Source organism: Squalius cephalus (assembly GCF_949319135.1).
Source record: "Squalius cephalus genome assembly, chromosome: 20".
Lineage (NCBI taxonomy): Eukaryota > Metazoa > Chordata > Actinopteri > Cypriniformes > Leuciscidae > Squalius > Squalius cephalus.
Window position 1 is genome coordinate 20,265,500 of NC_137141.1, and position 21,832 is coordinate 20,287,331.

Sequence of the window (21,832 nt, forward strand, 5' to 3'; positions counted from 1 at the left end):
AGTGCTGCCGGTTGTGTCTCATTAGCAATTGTCTCTATGCACTGTGAGCCTGCTGCCATGGTGGCACACGATAACCGCCTGCAATGAGCAGCAGACCGCAACATTAGTCACGCATCCCAGATACACACACACACCTCTGCCAAAATAATACCCACCACCACAATAATGATCGGGACGATAACAGATTAAAAAGCGCTGATCGCGATGTGGGGATAGCCCTGATATCTTCCCCAGCCAGGGGTACCGAGGGGCCGTGGGGGCAGGTGTTTCAAGGAAGGGGTTGTTAGCGAGGGTTGGAGGCCTTGGGTCCTCCGGGAAACGAGGATTCTAGCGGGGCTTTGGGTTTGAATCCTGTTTGTTTTCTTTGGACTTTAACATGAGAGGAATCAGACAGGGTTAAAGGGCTTTGTTGAGCTGTCTCTAGAGATCCAGGCTGTTGAATGTGTCGTTTTAACACGTAACATGCTCACGCCTTTGGTTTTGTGTGATGACTGCGGTACTCATTCCACTTATAGGGATGGACTTAGGGTGACATTTTTTCACCATCAGATTGCCATTGTATGATGTTTTATGAATGAGTATATTTTGTTTTTTTCTCCATCATATCTATTATTTATTTATTCAAAAATGTACACATATAATGAATCTATTTTACCTATTCTATGATGAGCATGTTTTTCATTTCTAAATTCAAGTTGTTTTTCTGGAGGAAAATCAAGGTTGTAAAATGTCATGTGATGATGATATTTAAGATGATTTTGTTTTTTAATAAAAAAAATTTTTTTTTCTTAAATTCCATAACACTTTATAATAAGGTCACATTTGTTAAGATTAGTTAATGGATTAACTAACAAACTAACAATGATCAATACATTTCTACAAAATTTATTTAACTTAATAAAAATGTTCATGTTAGTTCATAGTGCATTACTTAATATTAACAGATACAACTTTTGATCTTAAAAATATATTAGTAAATGTTGAGATTAATAAATGCTGTAGAAGTGGTAAAGAATGGTTAAGATGTGAACATGCACATGTGTGTATATATATATATATATATATATATATATATATATATACACTCACCTAAAGGATTATTAGGAACACCTGTTCAATTTCTCATTAATGCAATTATCTAATCAACCAATCACATGGCAGTTGCTTCAATGCATTTAGGGGTGTGGTCCTGGTCAAGACAATCTCCTCAACTCCAAACTGAATGTCAGAATGGGAAAGAAAGGTGATTTAAGCAATTTTGAGCGTGGCATGGTTGTTGGTGCCAGACGGGGCCGGTCTGAGTATTTCACAATCTGCTCAGTTACTGGGATTTTCACGCACAACCATTTCTAGGGTTTACAAAGAATGGTGTGAAAAGGGAAAAACATCCAGTATGCGGCAGTCCTGTGGGTGAAAATGCCTTGTTGATGCTAGAGGTCAGAGGAGAATGGGCCGACTGATTCAAGCTGATAGAAGAGCAACTTTGACTGAAATAACCACTCGTTACAACCGAGGTATGCAGCAAAGCATTTGTGAAGCCACAACACGCACAACCTTGAGGCGGATGGGCTACAACAGCAGAAGACCCCACCGGGTACCTCTCATCTCCACTACAAATTGGAAAAAGAGACTACAATTTGCACAAGCTCACCAAAATTGGACAGTTGAAGACTGGAAAAATGTTGCCTGGTCTGATGAGTCTCGATTTCTGTTGAGACATTCAGATGGTAGAGTCAGAATTTGGCGTAAACAGAATGAGAACATGGATCCATCATGCCTTGTTACCACTGTGCAGGCTGGTGGTGGTGGTGTAATGGTGTGGGGGATGTTTTCTTGGCACACTTTAGGCCCCTTAGTGCCAATTGGGCATCGTTTAAATGCCACGGCCTACCTGAGCATTGTTTCTGACCATGTCCATCCCTTTATGACCACCATGTACCCATCCTCTGATGGCTACTTCCAGCAGGATAATGCACCATGTCACAAAGCTCGAATCATTTCAAATTGGTTTCTTGAACATGACAATGAGTTCACTGTACTAAAATGGCCCCCACAGTCACCAGATCTCAACCCAATAGAGCATCTTTGGGATGTGGTGGAACGGGAGCTTCGTGCCCTGGATGTGCATCCCACAAATCTCCATCAACTGCATGTATGTATATATATAGATGTATATGTATGTATATATATATATATATGTATATGTATGTATATATATATATATATATATGTATATGTATGTATATATATATGTATATGTATATATATATGTATATGTATGTATATATATATGTATATGTATATGTATATGTATGTATATATATGTATATGTATGTATATATATATGTATATGTATATGTATGTATATATATATGTATGTATATATATATACATATATATATATGTATATATATATGTATATATATACACTCACCTAAAGGATTATTAGGAACACCATACTAATATAATATACACACACATCCAAGTACCCAAGTGTTTTCTAATCCAGCCTATTGGAATTTCTGAAAGTTAAGTTACAATCTGTCATGATGGCTGAAGAGAAGCTGCAGATTAGGGCTGTGACAGCTGATATCCTCCCTTTAAACACGTGGGATTAGTTGAATAAACAGCTATAACTGTTAATATTCACACAGGCTAAATTTGTTGTTCTCTAGGGAGATGCTAATTGTAGCTTTGTTTTCAGAAGTTATAATTTAAGTATAAACAGGCCAGAGGTGGTATGTGTGTCTGTGCACGCTTGTCTTTATTAGCTGTGCGGTTTCTGTACACACACCAGTGAGCTAGCGTCTGCACTAACAATGTTTCTCCCTCCTAGTCTCAAGCAGTGGAACGTGTTCGCTAATTGCGAACTTTATTAGACGTTTCCTATTATTATTATTGACGTTGCAAATGTTATTCTGAACGCCGTCGTTTCGCTTTCCAGTCTGCTTGGCTTATTGGGCCTGGCACATAATAACACATTTTAATATTGAGGTGATTGGAAGCCGCAGTGAGAAGCTGCTAACACATGTTCGCTTCCAAGACAATAGTGCTTTTAATTTGCATAATCTGAATACATTTTCTGGCTCAGGTTTTGTTGAAAGTAGACTTAATTGCCTTATTTCCTTTGTGCTTGTGAGTTAATATGGGACTCAGAGATGTACCAAATGCTGCAGAACCTTTCCTAGACCGTTCTTCAGGCACGGCACTCCATCGTTAAACATTTTTGGCCATGTGTGTCTAATTTGTTCTTTTCTTTAATGTCGACCAACATCAGAAGCAACTTTTATTCAAATGACTCTGCTCTACTTTTATGTTAACTGCTCTTTTACTCTTTTTTTTTTCTCCCTTCATCCCTCTCTCTCTTTTTTAATGTGTTTATAGAATAATGTGGATGAATTGCATGCAGAGCGTCTCCGCAGGGCTACGGAGCGTCTGCGCAGTCCCGTTGTCTTCCACAAGGAGTCTGCTGTCAGGAAAACACAGCTCAAATCATTCAGCCAATACGTTGAGACCAGGCCAGGTGAGGTCCTTTACTTCCGCTGATGTCACTTCCTCCAGTTTGACTGCATAAACAAAGATTTTGGAGGATTTTGCATTGTGGAACACCTAAAGTAATTAATAAATTCATGTATTTAATGCATAAAGATGAGCTTTTCTGTTACATTCAGGTTTGTGGTTCAGTTCTGCCAATTAGGCTTATTGTAAAATGAGTATTGAAGTGTCTCTTAAAGGTCTTCAAGAATACTAATAGTTTAATAACAGCTTTATATGGTGTTTATATCTGCCTAGTGATTGTTTTAATGGAGATGTCAGATCTGTCTGATTGGGTTAGGTTCATCTGATAAAAAAAAGTATATTTTAAATTTCTAGTCAGGTGAGAATCAACCAACTTTTAATATATCTCTCTCTTGTTTTAGAGGTTAAAAGGCAGAGATCCGTGCCTGAAGATCTGAAGAGGAGTGGCGAGGAGAGAGGAGCTCTGACAGAGATGGAAGGACGAAAGCCAACTGAAGATGAAGTACTTAATGCATATTTAAATTCTCTGTCAGCGCTGCTCGTTCTGATGTTGTCTGTGACACCAGGTCATAGTTGGACGTCACAGTCGCACACAGTCACTCACATCTGTCTGAGGGGCAGAGAGGTTTTTGAACGCTGATGTCAATCTGTTCTTCCCTAAAGCCAAAGAGACCAGCCAAATTAGACTGCTATTCCCTGATAATTGTAAGATTAGGGAAAAAGGAAATGGACAGAGCAGTGGATATACCTCTTTCACTCCACCTTTCTGTCTTTTTCTCAGAACACTTTCAATTTGTCCTGAATTTCCCCTCCGTTTTTGTCTCCATTTCTGGTTCCAATGTCCATCAAAACAATTTATTGATTTATTTTTAAGGGAATAAACACATAGTGTGAATATATATAGAATTATAGAACTATGCAATTATAATTTCTTTCATTCTCTTTATGCAGGCTGATCTAAAGAAACTACAGTATTTTAATTATTGCAGCACCAAGTATAGGGACAGAGCATAGAGAAACATATCCTGGGAAGAGTGAGATAGAGACACAGAAAGAGAGAGAGGGAAGGTCAGTAGAGACCAGCTTTGCCCCTCTCTGTGTAGGGGTTAATGGGTGTTGAACTTGCCCATTACCCAGCTCAAGCTGAATTACCCAGCGAATGATGTTTGCATTAATATAATATATATGGAAATTTCAACACTTAATTATGGCAGAGAGGCGAGAGCAGGGGGAGGGGGCTGATCATGTGTAAAATTGATTTGTGGGAGAAGTATTTGATAGAGCAGCGAGGAAGAGGAAGGTAGAGTTTGATGGACAGCAGGAGGACTCAGGCAGAAAAAGTGCTGTCTTGGATGAAAAAAAAACTTTCTTCCCCATTTCCCTCTTTCCTATTATGAAATAAGTTGCATCAGCACTAAAAAATATATATATTTTTGCAGCAATCTTTAGGATGTGAATTTAAATTAGCACTCTTTTCCCCCTCCCCCACTTTTCTTAGAATATTAGGAAGGCTGGAAGGAGGAGAGGACAGAGGTGGGTGATAAACGAGTGGAAGAAAGGGGGGTGGGAGTGCTTGTCACTATCACACACTTGGAAATAAGCGTGCAGTTTAATTACTGTATTTGTCCCTAATCACTGTCTCATCCCTCACTTCAGTGTTTCCCATGAGCCAGAGGGTGCTGGCACCAGGGCCACATGCGTAAAAGAATAGAAGCATGTTTCCAAACGCGTACATGTGTGAATCTAAGCACACACGTGTGCTGTGTAGATCTCTTAGATCCCTGCTGATAGGCCCTTAGGCACTGACCCACCTCTCCAACATATTTCAATTTTGCCTCTCTGCGTGTCAGTCTCCAGACTGCTGTAAAACTGGATTCTCTCTGCGGTCATTTAGCGTGTGTTTATATTGGTGTGTAAGCGCACCCTCCTGCCTCCAGGCTTGACATATGAAGTCAAACCTCAGCATTTAAAGCTACAGTCTTTATAGTATGGGTATATGGGTCTAAATCTTCAAACATAGTCAAACATAGTCAAAAAAAAAATATATTTTTGATTTAATCTAATATATTTTATATACATACGCAGCATTTAAAGCTAAAGTTTGTAACTGCAAATCAACATTATTAAGCCATGAATAAATACAAATAAATAAATAAATCTTTAAACCTATTCAGAATTTAATTTAATTTTATAATCATGTATACAATTTTTAACATATTTTAAATTGTTAATATGATTTAAAAATATATAATTTATTATTACTTAATATATTAAAAATATATATAATAAATCTTTTTAAATGTATGTATTATTGTTATTTATTACCTCATCTTTGTAATGAACCTAATTTGGGAAAGTTTTTGAATCATTTTTTATCACATCGTCATTTTTAAAGAAAGCAGAAAAAAGAACATTCATTCGCTTAATTAATTAAAGCAATATTCACCAGTAATTATTCTGACCACTGTTCCCCTGGTATTAAAAAGCTGTATAAACCCAGGATGTGATGCTTCATTTCTTACCTCTCATCACTCCCCCTTCCTCTCGTTTGTTCTTGCCCAGCAGAAAGCGTTCAAAGACACCAGTCAGTACGTGGTGGGAGAACTGGCGGCGCTGGAGAGCGAGCAGAGGCAGATCGACACGCGGGCCTCGCGTGTGGAAAAGCGTCTGCGCTATCTCATGGACACAGGTACGCCGCCCAATTACACTGTAAACAGTTTTGGCAAATTGAGCGTTCACAAACTCTTATGGAGTTTGGGAAGTGTGAATCTTTGAAGCCGGGATGTTGGGGCGGCAGCGGGGATATGAAAAGGGGCGGTGAGGATGCAGGGAGGCTCTCTGGGCCGCCGTGATAAGAGAGCCTTCATGGGAGCTGATAACTAGTGCTGATAGCGTCCGCCAGCCAGCCACTATTGAACAGTACCGTGCAGCCATGCGCAACAGAACCCCATATCTGGCCTTCAATGATATGCTGTAGAAGAGAGAGAGAGAGAAGGAGGGAGAGAGGGGGATACGGCAGAGGGGTAAAGGGTGAAGAGGGGAGGAAGAGAAACGGGGAGGGTTGCTATTTGGGGGCTGGACAGAAAAGGAAATGTTGAAATAATGAAAGAAACATATTAATAGATACATGCTCTTGCTCTCCTCCTCTCTCTCTCTTTCTCTCTCTCTCTCTCCCTCTCCATCTCCCCCTCCCTCTATTTCTCTCTCTTCTCCTCACATATACACATATGAAAGAATGTGGGGTGATCTTTCAGGTGTGTATAGCAGGGAAAAAGGGCTGCTGAGCCTTTGTTAAAACATAGAGCTTCGTTCTGAGTGAGAACGGCAATGGCTCCAGCACCTCAATAACCCAAATTTAAGAACAACCTCCTGCCATCCACATGCTGATACGAAACAATAATTTGTCACAAGGGTAGCGTCGTGAAAAAAGGGGGGTAAAGTAGACGATTGAATTTTTTTGCTTTTCCATCACATTGAGGATGATATCATGACTATCACTGTTTTGTGTTTGCCCAACCTTCCATCCATTCCTCTCTCTCTCTTCCTCTCTCTCTCTCTCTCTCTCTCTCTCTTCCCACTCACCTGGACCCTGTTGAAGTCAAAGCCGCTGTGTCCGTTTGAAGGGTTTTTTCTCGCTCTGAATGATAAATGGCTTGAATGCCCTAGCAGGTGGAGAACCAAACCAGACATTTCAGCAATATTTACACACTCACACAAAAATAAGAGGCTCTGTTACACACCAGACCGTGTGTACGATTCTCACCTTAATGTGCTTACCTGTGTGAGCTAGTGCACGCATTTCAGCACTGCAAACGGGTGAATTCACGCCTCAGTCAGGTTCACAGACAACATGATCTTCAGTAACAGCTTCTATAGCCAATAATACACAAAACAAACATGGTCATTATGTTATGCTCAACATACACATATTGAATTTAACATACTGCCAAGCTGTGTTGCACTTAATTCTTTTAAGGATTGTATAATTGTAATTTCATGGGGATTTAGTTAAAGTTTTCCTCAATTAATTTTTTTTCTGCATATGCATGTTTATTTAACTTTTGTATTATTTATTTGCTTCCTCCTCCCATAATATAGGGTGGTCACTAGATACATATAAATAAATACATACATACATACACATAAATTAGGCAAATAATTAAATTCATGATATATATAGACATATAAAATAAACATCTGTATGCATTTACATATACATGTATACACATGTATATTTATTCATATATATATATATACATATGTATGTATATATATATATGTATGTATGTGTATATGTATGTATGTATGTATATACATATATTTATATATATGCGTGTACATGTATGTACACATACAAAGTTATATTTATATACATATAAAAACTGTTCTAAGAACTACTCGTGATCCCTGATACCCCCCTCCCCACCTCATTATACGCTCTGCCTTAGTCTGCTGGTTTTTTGCATTTGTTTCCCAGATGAATTCACAGTAATTGGGCTGGTTAATTTATTTACTGTGTGCAGTTCACAGCACATTAAAGAATGGAGATAATTGAACACGAATTGTCAAGTGTCTTCTGATATCAGGCGTATTACAGAAGGGAATGCGTATAAAACTCTATTTCCATGCAACCATTGTTTATGGTAATTAAGTACACAGATGTATTCCTTGGTTGCCTTCCAAGCTTATGGCGACTGCCATTGTTGTCTTCTATTAATATGTAATCAGTAAATAGTTTAATTTTCTAATCTGCAGTTGGAGAATTCACTTTCTAACAGCTCTTAATTATGGCAGAGCCCTAATGATGCAGCCGCTGATGGGCTAGGAGGCCGTAAACGGAACGCAGAGCGCTCGGGGGAAGGCAGAGGCCTGTGGTGGCTCCTGCCTAATGAACTTGTTATTCCCACACCAGAGGGAGCAGTGTCCTTCACACACCCACACACACACACACACAGGCTTCTATGCCCATCTCACCAGCAGCTCAGTTAGCCACATCCCTAGAATTACGTCTAAATATGTTAGACGAAAACATATCAATTTTGAACATTTCGCAAAATCAAAAGTGAGAGAGGAGAGCTATTTGCGCACTCGCCATTCTGTCCGTGCACAATACCGTCCCGAATCACATTGAAATTTTTCAGCTCACAGCATTGAAATGTGTGTAAATGTTATCTGCGCGGCTTTTGATATTCAGCAACCCTCTGAATGCATCTCCCTGACATCTGCTCAGCATGCATTTATGCACACATATGATTTTCAAATTGCTTTATAACCTGCAACAATGAACGCAATTATGAAAATAATGGCATTTAAAGGCGCTCTAAAAACCCTCACACCTACAGAGTCCTCGATAAGAGATTTTTAAAAAAGCAGAGGGAAAGAATGAGTTTTAGGTGAGATTAACATATGTTTAAAAATTGCACTTGAGTCTGATAAGATTGACACAGGTTTTATTGCATGCTAATCCTTTCTCCTTTTCTTCGGCGCGGTCACAGAAATTCATACAAGACGGATATCATCAGCTTAATGCAGTTTACAGACAAGCCATCACAGTCTGTGCCAGCAAAAACAAACGTGTCAGAAGAGGCCCGTTGTGTTTGTTTTATTCTCGGGGACGTGGCCGTCCTCTTCCAGGCTTCTTCACGGATGTGCACCTTTTTATATTTTAGTCTCAAAACGTCAGTCCCTTTTTTTCCCGCTTTTTCCCCCCCTCAGCTTTCCCACATTAATTCTCCCTGCCCACATTCCAAGACAGTGTTGGCCATGCAGAAATAATTGCTTGAGTGTCTGCGTTTATAGATCTCAGCTCCGCCAAGACTGAAATGGAATTGCTCGTGTGGCTAAGGCAACATGCTTGTAACCAGCCCCTTAGTTTGACTAAAGATTTAAGCTTGGCTACGTGAGTCGCATGGGGAAATGGTCTCCGAGCTCAGACAACAGCTAACAGCTAACACAGCTTTAAGTATATTATCAGGCAAGTTCTTTCAGAAACGTATTGCTAAAGAAGCTTAACATTAATTATTGTAACTTTGGGAAGATTACATCCACAGCATGCTTGTAAGCGGTGGCATAGTCCTCTTGACCTCCTATGCAAGAGCTTAAAGACACTAGAATGGCATTTCAGCTGCATTAATAGGATAACCAGTATAATCTTTCCGCAGTAAGAGAAGGAAAAGTGTTTAGAGCATAATACTCGCCCCGGTTCTGGGGACGAGACGGGTTTTGTGATGTCTCGCGCAATCGGCACGCACCGGGTTCTATCGGTGTAATCGCAAACTCTTTTTTTTCCTTCCTCTCTGCTGTTCTCTTTCTTCTGTTTTCTCTCTTTCAATTCTCTTTTTTCCCTTTTCTCTCCCTCTGTCCTATTCTTTCTCCTCCATGGGATTTGCATGCTAGTTCGGTAGCTTGTCCACTCTAATTTTAAAGACCAAAGACCTCGTTTAGCCTTCCTGCTAAGCGTGCGCCGTGAGTAGCGGAAAAGTAAGCCTGGAGACAAACGCAGGAATTCGGCTCATAAGGATGGCTTTTATCGGCACGACCAAAGGCCAGCGCTGGATCAGGAGGTGACTGCCTATTCAGGTTTAGTGCTGGACTATGTGCTCGACTTCAAGAGCTGGTTAACATCAGAATGGTCCATTTTCGGCTACTGGCTTTTGCGGCCTTTGTTCTTCCCACTGGTTTTAATTCTCACCGGACCGTTACGTGCGCAGAGTAGATCTCCTTTGTGAAGTCATGTATTCTTGCTACCTAATATCAACAGGTTAGACCTTTAGCCTCAATTAATGCATGATGTAAGACATTAGCACTGCTCTTGTATTAATCAAAATGAGTGTAATTTCTCCTTGCATTTGTCCAGTCTATTGTGATGATCTCTGTAAGCGAGAAAGAAAAACACCTCACATCAGCCATTTTTAATCTCTGAGGCCGTTTGAATGTTCGAGAGGCAAAAACAATTTAATTAGTTAAGTTGCATTGACTTTACATTCAAACCCCCAACCAGCAACCCCTCCCTCCAAAAGCTTTTCCCAGATGTGAAGAGGGTTTTTTTTTGGTCTGGTGTCAGGCTTTCAAACATTCTTTAACAGTTGGATGAAAGGGGATTTTAAGGAAGATTAGAGAAGGGGATCCTCCAGGCATTGTCTGAGAATCTTAAGATAAAACGCACGGGGTGGATAGTGTCTGCGGAGGGGGGTGTCGGGGGGAAGGGTTTGTTGGTTGCAGGAGATACGGCCTGCATTGTGAGACATGTAATTTAGATTTTTATAGCAGCACGGAAATTACGATGAGTCGCCATCATAGCGCTCCCTCTCATCCCCATTTATTTTCGTTTTCCCTCTATCCCTCTCTTTCATCCCCCCCCCCCCCCCCCCTCTTGTGTTTTGCAGTGGCCTTGCTGTCCTCTAAATTGTTGGTGTGAAGTTAAGTTAAACGCTGCTACATGTGGCATTGCAGGCAGGCAGTGATATGCCTGATTAACATTTTCAAAAAGGGGCACAATGATGGCGCTTATTATAATCTCCCCTTTATTGAAGCATCTTGAGGCCTTTTCATCTCCCCCCCCCCCCACCCCCTTGACTGCCATTCCAGTAAGACCCAGCCAAACGCAGCTAGTGCCGTGCCACTGCGGCTCCATACGCGTGGAAAAACAGAGAGCCACTCTCTGCAACGCCAGCCAAGACCTCAATGATCTGCTGTTTTTTGTTGTGTTTTTGTGGCGCTGGTGTGTGTGTCTGTCTTTTTCATTTTTATTTGATTTTTGTCTGTAATGTAGAGGACGGTCGAGAGTAGACGGGAATGGGTTTGTGTGATGCAGCCGAGATTTGAACTTGCATATCATGTGCGCAACACCCCACTTTTTGTCGCAAACACATAAGCTATTGTTCAATGAAAATTTCTTTGGCACATATTTAGGAAAAGAAAGCTAACAGACACTGACAGGTCTGACATTTGAAGTATTTCTTTAAGTCAGGCTTTTGAATGTCATTCAGTAATTGTTTTGTTGTTCAATTTGTTTTTAATTTTATTACATTCGATTTTTTTCAGAGAAGTTCTCATTGTGAAAAAGGCTTAGCAAAACAGTTTGGGTGCGTGGGACTCGGTTTGCATAATTGATCATTATTTGGTTTACAAATTGTCTCCTGACAACATAATTGAATTTCAGTCATGCACTTAATTAATAGACCTTTTCATATGGAAACTGATTAAGACACACTTTACAATTAAGTGTAATGACGCGGGGTTGGCCTGTAATTAGGGGCATTCACGTGCTAACAGCCCTGCTATGCTAGCTCAGTTGTTGTTCATTTCCCTTTGTATGGGCCTCTCTAGGCTACACATTCCTCTAGCGTACTACCTGAACCTTATCAGCACACAGCGTCTCTCCCCAGCCCACCTTTAGCATGCTAAAACACGCTAACGACACCCAAAACAGCTCATTTGAGCTAATGGAAATGACCATTTAAATGCTATTGTTCTGCTGTTAGCCGCTTAGTAGAGATGGAGAGATAAACGAGGGAAGCTACTTTTATAGTTACTGTAGGGAGGAGACTCATTATCAATTTGTCCTAAAGCAAACCTGAGGAAAGAAAAAGAGAGAAAAAAATGGAAGGGTTGGGGGGGGGGGAATCGACAATGCAGATGTGTGGAGGGCGGCTAATAGTGTTAGCACATCCATTACTCTCCTCAGCTTAATTCATTAAGCAAATTGGGCGGGAACCGTATTGGCCTTGTTGAAATACGTGCAATATGACACTGCTCAAATTTGTTCTAACACATGGCCCGGGGAGACGAGCCGACCGCTCTAATGGGGGAGGAGGAGCAAATTATGCAAAGACACACTGCAGGAGGGAAATGACTACAACGCAGAGGGAGTTGCACCTCTGCACTCAACTAACCCATTTTCCTTCACTCTAAGCCATGTCACATTCATTCTCCTATCTTGTTGTACCTTTTGACCTTAAAGGGATAGTTCACCCAAAAAAATTAAACTCATTTATTCAGCCTCATGTCATTCCAAACCTGTATGACTTTTGTTCTTCTGTGGAGCACAAAAAAAGATTTTTTGAATAGTGTCTTTTTGAAAACACCATTTTTTGATAAGGACTAGAATGTTGTTTTGGACCACATTGACTTTCATTGTTTGAACAAAATTAGTTGATACATTCTTCAATATATCTTCTTTTATACAATGCACATTATTTTACTTGGCGCAAGCTGTAACGTCTGTTAAATAATGATAATAGGGACTTTTGAAATGCTTTTGACAGTCATCTGAAAGGCTGAACATCTAGGGGGCCAGCAGATGTGTTTCACCCTCCGCAATCGTTTGCTCAGACTTTACTTGGAAAACGGATTAAGCAAATAAAAGCAAATAATATATTAGCAAGAAAAACATTCTGCAGGTGTTGACGGGACCTTGCTGCTTGTGCTAATTTGTCGTCTCTACAGGTAGCCATTTCAGCATCTCTCAGGGTTCGGTGTGAATCTAAATGGAGTGTTGCTCAAGCTCTGATAACCCCCCAGAATTTCACACCTCTAGTATGTAAACAGAGGTAGAGCGGGTCCTAAGTAGATGAGATAACAGAGATACTCTTAAATGGCTACAACCTGTCCTTAATGCACACGAATGTCTTACCAAAACACTTGCGTTCCAAATAGGTGGGGCCAAGGCTGCCACCTTTGTTAATGCTAGTTTAAAAATCTATTATAGCTCATATTTACTGGTAGTTTGTTACTGTAACTGCAAACAATTTACATCTGTTGACCCACAAGATTTTTCAGATAAATGTCAAAAGCATCTGTAAAGTCCTTGTTAAAATTATTGCTCACGCTACGTGATATACTGTAATGCTTCATCATAAATAAAAACCAATTTACATTCACATTTCTTTCCTCTGTGGAACACAAAATAAGATTTTTTTTATTTTTATTTTTTTTTCATTAGTGTTGTTTTGGACCCTATTGACTTCATCATATTGACAAAAACAGTTGAAACTTTCTTCAAAATATCATCTTTTGTGTTCAACAGAAGAAAGTCAGTCAAACAGGTTTGGAAAAACTTGAAGGTGAGTAAATTCTTTTAAGACATGTCATCTAAATGTCTTGTTTTTTTGTGTATTATGCCTACAAATCATACATTTACTGAGAAAATACTTGTAAATTTGTGTAAATTTTAGCACTTAATTCAGGTGCAGTCAACTCAACACCGTTAGTTTTGGTCCAAAAACAAGAGATGGGGGCAGGAATGCAAGCAGCCCTTTTCCATTTGGCTTTGTGGAGATTTTGAGAAGCTTCATGCAATCACAGATACATATGTATGTGCTCATTGCTCCCTCCTGGAAGGCACCTTTTTACATGTACATGTCTACTGGGGTCCCCCCACCTTTGCAAACAGGCCTCCCCTCTGTCAGCTAATCAGTACTCAGCTAGATGCATTGTGACCCTATGCAAATCTATTTACATTGGAATAGGGGAATCAGGGGATCCTAAACTCAGGCATCGAAGTTGAAGAAAGAATACCCAAGGCCAACAAATAAATGAAAGTTTGCTCAAATCCGTGAGATAATGGGGTCTGTGTTCAGACTTACCACAGTGGAGAGATAAACACAGGGATTACTTGGGGGTTTTGCATCAGTTGCTTTCTGCTGGGTGGCCTTACTTGTCAAAAAGGGAGAAAAGGGGAGAGAGAGAGAGAGAGAGAAAGAGAATAGGAGAAAAAAAACGTTTAACGCAAGGACATTCACATGGCACATTGAGAAAAGAAGTACCGCTAATTCCATCAAAGCCAGAGAAATCAGCCATTAATTTATGCTGCTCTCTCCCTCCCCCTGCAGCTATTGTTGCTTTGGTTGTTGATCATTTCGGTAACATCTGGTCCTGGGTTTTTTTTGGAGGCCAGTTAGTGTCAAGCAGATGACCCCCATCAACGTGGCCAAAAAAATCACTCTGGTGTCTCATGCTGTCGCTGTCGTCCTGTTGGTAAGAACAGAAAATGCAGGGTTTGTGTGTGAATATCTCATGCAAAAAAAAAAAAAAAGAAAAAGATCAAACATTTTAACTAATAACAAGCAAGCAATTATAGTAGGTGAAAACTTAACATTTATGCAATTTTTTTCCGAAGTAACTTACATATTCTCATTTATACATTTTATCCGCCCTTAAAAATGTAACCAATGACCTTGATGTTGCTACTGCCATGCTTTACTTTTTAAGCTACAGTCAGGAAGTCTTACATTAATAGTGTCAAGGTTTGCAGTCAATTAATGTGGCCTGAACATAAAGCCATGACAACAAAAGACCATTCTATAAAATTGAAAGCTGGAGTATTTGGTACCAAGCGTTTCCTCTTTAGATCTTCATAAGTGTTATGGTTGCGCAGGAGTGGACGATTCCTGTTAATACATATTTGGAAAGATGGAAAGATTTGGTATTTGAATCAAGGTCTTTGCCGAGGAGCAGATTATGACTTCCATGGTGACTCCTTCCAGCTTTGGGGAAATGAGCTGTTGACATTCTTCAGGGTCATCATCCAAGATAGCAGGCCAACCAGCAGGATTTACCCGATAAACCAATCCAACTAGACCTTTATCCATTTCACTACGACTGGGGAAGGCAGGGGTGAGATGGAGATGGGTTAGAACTAATGTTTTTCTCTTTCCATCAAAACGTGAGCCATTTGGTCAGCCAGTATGCATACTGTCATCATGACTAAGCCCTTGGGCTAAAATATATTTCCTAATAAACAGTTTTTTATTTGCTTGCTTATTTTATAGCTAGATTATAGCTATATAAGCTTATAGCTAGAGTCTAATATTTTCTGCATAACCACTGCAGGTTTGTACTGTGGTATGATTTTCAGAGAACATTGTTGGTCTGTGGGGTATTTTCTCTCAGACTGTACGAGTAGATTGAACAGCCAAGAGTGGATTCAGTACGAGTATGATAGGGTCTTTGAAGAAGAATCGTTTACACCTTCTGTCATCTCGCAAAGAACATCATCTTTGCCCACAAAGCCTATGTCTGACAATGTCTGAGTCCTCTCCACCTTGGTCAAAATAATTTTTTCCCATAATTCTCTTGTGTAACCTGGGGCTAGCGTTGCTCCCTGCTGTGAGGTAGACCCAGAGGAAAGACAAAAGCACAATGAAACAGGGAGCTTACCACCAACCGCTCTCACTGGAGCTCTGGAGTAGGGCCCACTATACACCGCTGCCTCTCCAGTTCTGTCCCAATGCTAATGAGCCGGCTCTGATCTTTCCTCTGCTTCCCGTGTTTTCAACATCTTCAAGGACCACATGGCGCTAGCAAAATAAAGACAACCAAATGAGAATTTTTAACGCTTTTTGTGTCAGCGACTCAGCGCCTTTCAGCCGGCTCACTCATTTAATATTCCCCCCGAGAAAGAAAGGACAGAGGAAAGAAGAAAAGAAAAAAGGTAAAATGTGCAACAAGGAGTTGGTGGTGCTGGAGGGAAAGGGGGAGGTGTCACTTGCATTCCTCCTCCGAGTTATTGCAGAGAATCGAAATCGTAAAACAGAAATGCCGTGACCTTAGTGTTCTCGTTTCCATTAAAACAAGACACCCAAAATTAAAAATTTTGACCAATGTCGACGCTGAGTTTCATGATATCAATAACAGCTCCCGAACAAGAGGGGACAGATAAAGGGTGAAAGAGGGCCTGGGTCTGACGGAGTCTCCTGCCAGCTGTTCACACACTCCTTTTTATTAGCTGCGTTCTCTATACAGAGGCACAAGGCAGTGCCTCGCATTAGCGCTGGAGACCACTAGTTAATAGGATGATGTCTTTTAGCTTTTGTTATGAGATTATTAACCGGGATAGGTTTCTGCTCTCATCCGAGTCTCTGCTCTGAGGGCCTGTTGAGCACAAGTGGTAAAATACAGCATCCCCACATTGTGCTGTGCTTGTATGGCAAAAGGCTTTTAATGAAACACCTTTTCGGAGGCTTCACCAGGTGATCTTTTTTTTACCGCTCTCATCTGCCACTCACACAGCTTTAATTACCTGAAGTACTCAGCTTTTTCCAAAGGCCCTTGATTCTGCCCCTGTGTTCAGCGCTCCCAAAAGCAGGTTTAAAGTGGGTGATAGAGTGAAATGATAGTATTTGTCAAAATAAGAAAGGAGAGGACCTCTGGCTCCAGTGTTTCACCCTGAAGGTCATATTATATCTTAGGTCTTATTTTTTTGTTTGTTTACATTTTTTTTGTTTTGTTTGTTTAGGGTTAACTTGGTTGATTTAATCTTTATAAACCTATTATATTATATTATATTATATTATATTATATTATATTATATTATATTATATTATATATCGTTTTTTTAATTGGTATTGTTATCCTTACTTGAGTACAAACTGTTGATTTACATTCATTTTACTTACTGACAATTTCAATATCTATATTTAGTATTTACATTTATATTGTCACTCCTCCTTCTAAATTCAGAGATTTATATGTTGCGTATACAATGCAACACACACGCATAGATAATAAGATATGATAATATTATATGTAATTTGTGTGCAAATCACATGTCATCATGTGTGAGATTACAATTAACTAATTTGGATTTTATTAGACTATTTATTATTGTTCCTGTAGTTTAAACACTAGAGAATGGCGCAACAACGGCAGATTCATGGGTTCGATTCCCAGGAATAAAATGTAGACCTTGAATGCAGTGTAAGTTGCTTTTGGATAAAAGCATCTGACAAATGCATAAATGTAAAGACAAAAGCAAATGTCAAACAATATCTATGGTACTGTTTCATCCATCAAGCATTTTTTCATTTCATCCACACTTCTGTCATTTTGCATCATTATTTATCGCGAGTGCTGTTGTGAAGAGGGCTGTAATTGTTGTTTTGTAATGTAAACTGCCTGTCTTGGCTGTTACGCTCATCGTGAAGCTGCGATAGTGGACAGGCAGCCCAGGGATTAAGGAGCAAGGAACGGCCAACACTAGCTGATAGTCTGTCAGTCTGTGATAATGTTTATTGATTAAAAAGAAGGGTGGAATACAAACACAGTTTAATAGAGTAGGGGGCTGCAGGCAGAGATGGACATATTTGTGATTCCTGCTGCTTAACTCAGACAGGCAGGCTACAATTTATATAGTCTCCACTGTTACTCCCCATGTCAAAATATTGCTTTAAAGTAATAGAACCATTTTTGATGGATATGCAAATTCATTAGATATTATACACAAATTGGAATGTAGTTAGGGCAAAAATAGAAAAAAATCTATTATCTGCCATTTGTTTGTTTTGCCCCTGCCAAACTCGACATAAAGTGCTGGGGGACTGGGGTGTTTGCAGAGGAGTTGTTTGTGTTAACAGCGCTGAGGGGCGGGTGAGAGACGAGTATTAAGGTACAGACTATCTTCTGTCAGTCCCTCACTGAACGTTCAAACAATTACATGAAAGGATGTATGATAACGGTGTATGTATAGCCAAGACTTTTCTGTCATTAAGGGCGACTTAAGCGATCCTGTTTTCCTCCTGCGGTTCTTCTCTCCTCGCTGTAAGGCCGCTCCGCTTATGAATCCTTCCTCATAAGCCGCAAAGCAAGCAACTGAAGGTCAATAATACCAGTGGCAATTGACAACCCAGTGACGGGACACTTTGCGAGGAATTAAATTGTAATGCGCTTTGACTGCTCATGTTCCATTAACTCAAATATGTCAGTCTGTGGTCATGAATTGATAACGTGTTTCAGTGCTCATATTAAGAACGTGTTTATTTTCCGCTTTAAGATTTAAGTGATTTAATACAGTGGGTTTTTTATGCCATTTAATTATGGTTTAGTTATTTGGATGATATTCTTTAAGTGGTTTAATTCTATTTTAATCTCGAAATAATTACCCGTTACTTCAGTAGAGTAAATTGAAGCTTTTAAAGATCTCCATTTTCTACATGTCTCTTTCATTTTTCAGGGTCTCGGTCACCTAAAGAGGCTGATCCCCAGATAAATAGCAAACAGGGGAAAAGGTTAGTGGTTAACTAGGTTGGCTTAAACAAGAGAAAATGTGTTCGGTCCATTTTGAAACTAGTGATGGGCGTCTTAAAGCACAATGGCCGGGGCTTTATCCTGAGATTAGGTATTGTGGTTAAAGCTAAACTACCTTCCATCAGAGCGGCGCAAGGCGAGTGCTGCCCTTTCAGCCCATGCTAACAAGACTTCTCCACATTGCAGACCCACTCAGAGTAATTAAATCAATCCTTTTGTTCTCACTGCTCTCTCCTTCAGTGACGAGTGAAGATCTGATTATTGGCTCCATGCATATTCAAAAAGACTCCCTGACTGGGCCTTAATGAGCTTCCTCTCAATCGCACAAGATTCATCTTGTTCTTTCCCCCTTTTTACTTATTTTTTTTTTATTTGTCTCTCGCTCTCTTTTTCATGCATTCTCACTCCTGACAACAACAAAAAAGAGGGAAACGGCAGTCAGACGCACAGAATGAATGAGTGAGGAGAGTCAGCCCACTTAAAATAAATCGTAAATGTTCAAAAAGTGACTGAGTGGTGGAGGAGTGGAGATCTTCCCCTTCAAACTCCGATAGACAAATTGGATTACTGGGTATTGGATTAAACAGAAAACGGGTGGATAAGAAATGAGAAGAGCTTGCTGTGATCACAGGGTTTAATATATTTCTTTTCTTTTTCTTTTCTTTATGGCCTCTTCTCTCCACCCCCAGCCTGTTTTTCTTCTTCTTTTTTTTTCAGTAAAGACACCCAGCTCTTAGCAGGACTCAGGATTAATTTGTAATTGTTCTGGTTTCTTAATGCTTTAGAAAGATTTTTATCTAAATCAAATGAGGGGGAATTTTGTAATTAAACAAAATGCCAAGCAAAACAGTCCCCCTGTTGTGGAGGTTTACTTCAGAGTTATTTGCTTTTTATCATTCTGTAAATATCTAAATAAGGTTCTAATTTAAAAAAAAAATAGAACCTTCAATTCACATAATTAATTTGTTATTCACAGTGTTTAGCCTAATTAATTACATGCCTTGCAAATGAAAAGCAATCTTATTTAAGCATTTTGGCAACTTTTGGAAAGATCTTGTACGCTAATGTTTCCCAAATATCAAGTTGTGGTTTTTGTAACCAGTTGCTAAAGCAGCTCAGATATTGAATTAATATTTTGGACTCGTGACAGTTGTGCCTGGAGCTATTTAGGGTGTATTTGAAATTAATCAGGTGTATATATCTGTTTAAAGCTATAGTCTAGCTAATATAATCTAAATATATTCACATGAAACTTTACATTTGGGTGGCTTGAGGTTTGTTTTGTCTATGTGTGTGTGCTGTTAAGTGTTAGTAAATAATCAGTAAAGGTTAGCAGGAAAGAGGGGCAGATTGTGAAATGTGTGAGGATTTCATTAATGCTATCTGTTTTGAATGCAACAGTGGCTGAGATGACTATCTTAATCTGATTGGGCTGCAGGGCCCAGATCACCCTGCCACGGACACAGTTCCTCGGGCCTACCAGGCGAGCCTGGCCCCTGTGTGTGTGGACTGTAGGGTGTGTGAAGGTCTCTCTCTTGAGTTTTGTAAAGTGATTGCTATTGAGACTGATCAGCCAGTCTAGGGAAACAGGTTCTGTTTATTTTTTAATCGATTTTATTCAGTGCTCTGGAGAAAATAAATTATGCCAAAGAAATAAAGTTCCATCAAATCATGTAATAATTTAGATACATTATTATAAATGTTTGCATAATTAGAAAAGTGTTATAATCTGCTAACTTATCTTATTATTTGTCTTACAAATGCAAAAAAAAAATCTAATTCATACTGTATAGAATTTAATGGATCATTTACAAGTGCACTACACCATTTTAATCCTTTAAATTAATATTATTAGTTTAGTTTATCATTACAGAAATATATACTTCAACCAAAATATGTTTTCTAAAATTAAGAAATGAAAATCAGCTGGAAAAAGTGTTCAAACAGCCAAAGAGGTGCACCCAGAAACAAAAATAGCATATTTTGGAGTTAAAAGGGCTCTGCAACACTATGAAAATAATTTGATTTGGTTTAAACTGTATTGTCTGTGTAAACTGTCTAAATTATGGCATTTTTTATTTATTTTTATACATAATCTTAAATCAGATTAATTTAAATATAAAAAGAAAAGAAAAAAACTTCAAGGCTAAGATGATTTAATTTATTTATTTGGTAACACTTTACAATATGGTCTTATTTATTAACATTAGTTAACCATTAGTTTACTAACAATGAGCAATATATTTGTTACAGTATGTATTCATCTTTGTTAATGTTAGTTAATACAAAACCAGCTGTTCATTGTTTGTTCGTGTATTAGTAAATGTTTAAATTAACATTAACTAAGATTAATAAATGCTGTAGAAATATTGTTAATTCTTAGTTTATGTTATCCAAGTAGTTAACTAATGTTAACTAATGAAACCTTATTGTAAAGTGTTACCATTTATTTTTGCTTTGTACTTTTTGCAATTTCAGGACATCAGTTATTTGGGTCGTCCCCATTCAAAGGTCATAGTTTAAGTGTTGGCACTGTAGAATGTGTTTTTCTGTAGAATGAGAGTGTTTGTGTGCGTGTTATTTGTTTTAGTGGTAAAGCGAGGACTTCTTTCATGCTGTCAGGGCTCTGTCAGTGCTGAAGCTCAGGCAATGGCCTCCGGGATGCAGCTACTAATCCGTCATTCCCTTACAATGTCACACAAGCTTAATATTACCATTTATTATTTGCTTGTTTCATTTGACTGTGCGTCGCTACAATGACCTGTCACTGCACACTTTATCCCTTCCGAGCTGCACTATTTAAAAGTTGACTACAATAATCCAGGCTTGATTCCTAAATCCGGGACCCCCTCTCCCCCCCCCCCCCCCCCCTCCCGTCTACTCTGCGTTGTCGTCAAATGCAAAATTTCACACATCTGGCACTGGCAGACATGAGAGCGGCTCCCCTGGTGGAGGGCTGGGGAGTTTTGGTGGGGGTGAGTGACAGGGCCGTCGTCCCACCGGGGGCAGCCGCTGGCTTTGTTGTGGCTAGCGGATTTGTCTCTCTCACATGACCAGCGTCACAGTCACATGGTGCCAAGCAACAGCGTGATGGAAAAAAGATCCAAGGTTTAAGTTCCCACATCAGACTCTTATTGAAGATCCGCCCTTTGTCACCCCCACCCCGTCCTCGTAATGGCTCTGTGCACACAGACAGACTGTCATTTTGCTTGTTTTTTTTAAACATATCCAGTCCTGGCTTCTGATTGGTCGATACAGCATGCTGAAATCCATGATATAGTATAATTTA

At 39.5% G+C, this 21,832-nt stretch overlaps 1 protein-coding gene across 9 annotated transcripts in view; it reads left to right on the forward strand.

Annotated features, from left to right (window-relative positions):
• Positions 1-21,832, forward strand: part of ehbp1 (EH domain binding protein 1) — a 135,348-nt gene that overhangs the window by 102,720 nt on the left and 10,796 nt on the right. For 5 of the 9 annotated variants that reach the window (XM_079852738.1, XM_079852742.1, XM_079852740.1 and 2 more), the window contains 3 exons: positions 3,385-3,523; positions 3,921-4,021; positions 6,085-6,208. In XM_079852738.1, coding sequence (XP_079708864.1) covers positions 3,385-3,523; positions 3,921-4,021; positions 6,085-6,208 — 364 coding nt within the window. Of the gene's footprint in view, positions 1-3,384; positions 3,524-3,920; positions 4,022-6,081; positions 6,209-21,832 lie in introns of all 9 variants that reach the window. The other 4 variants (XM_079852737.1, XM_079852741.1, XM_079852739.1 and 1 more) reach the window with 1 other exon arrangement.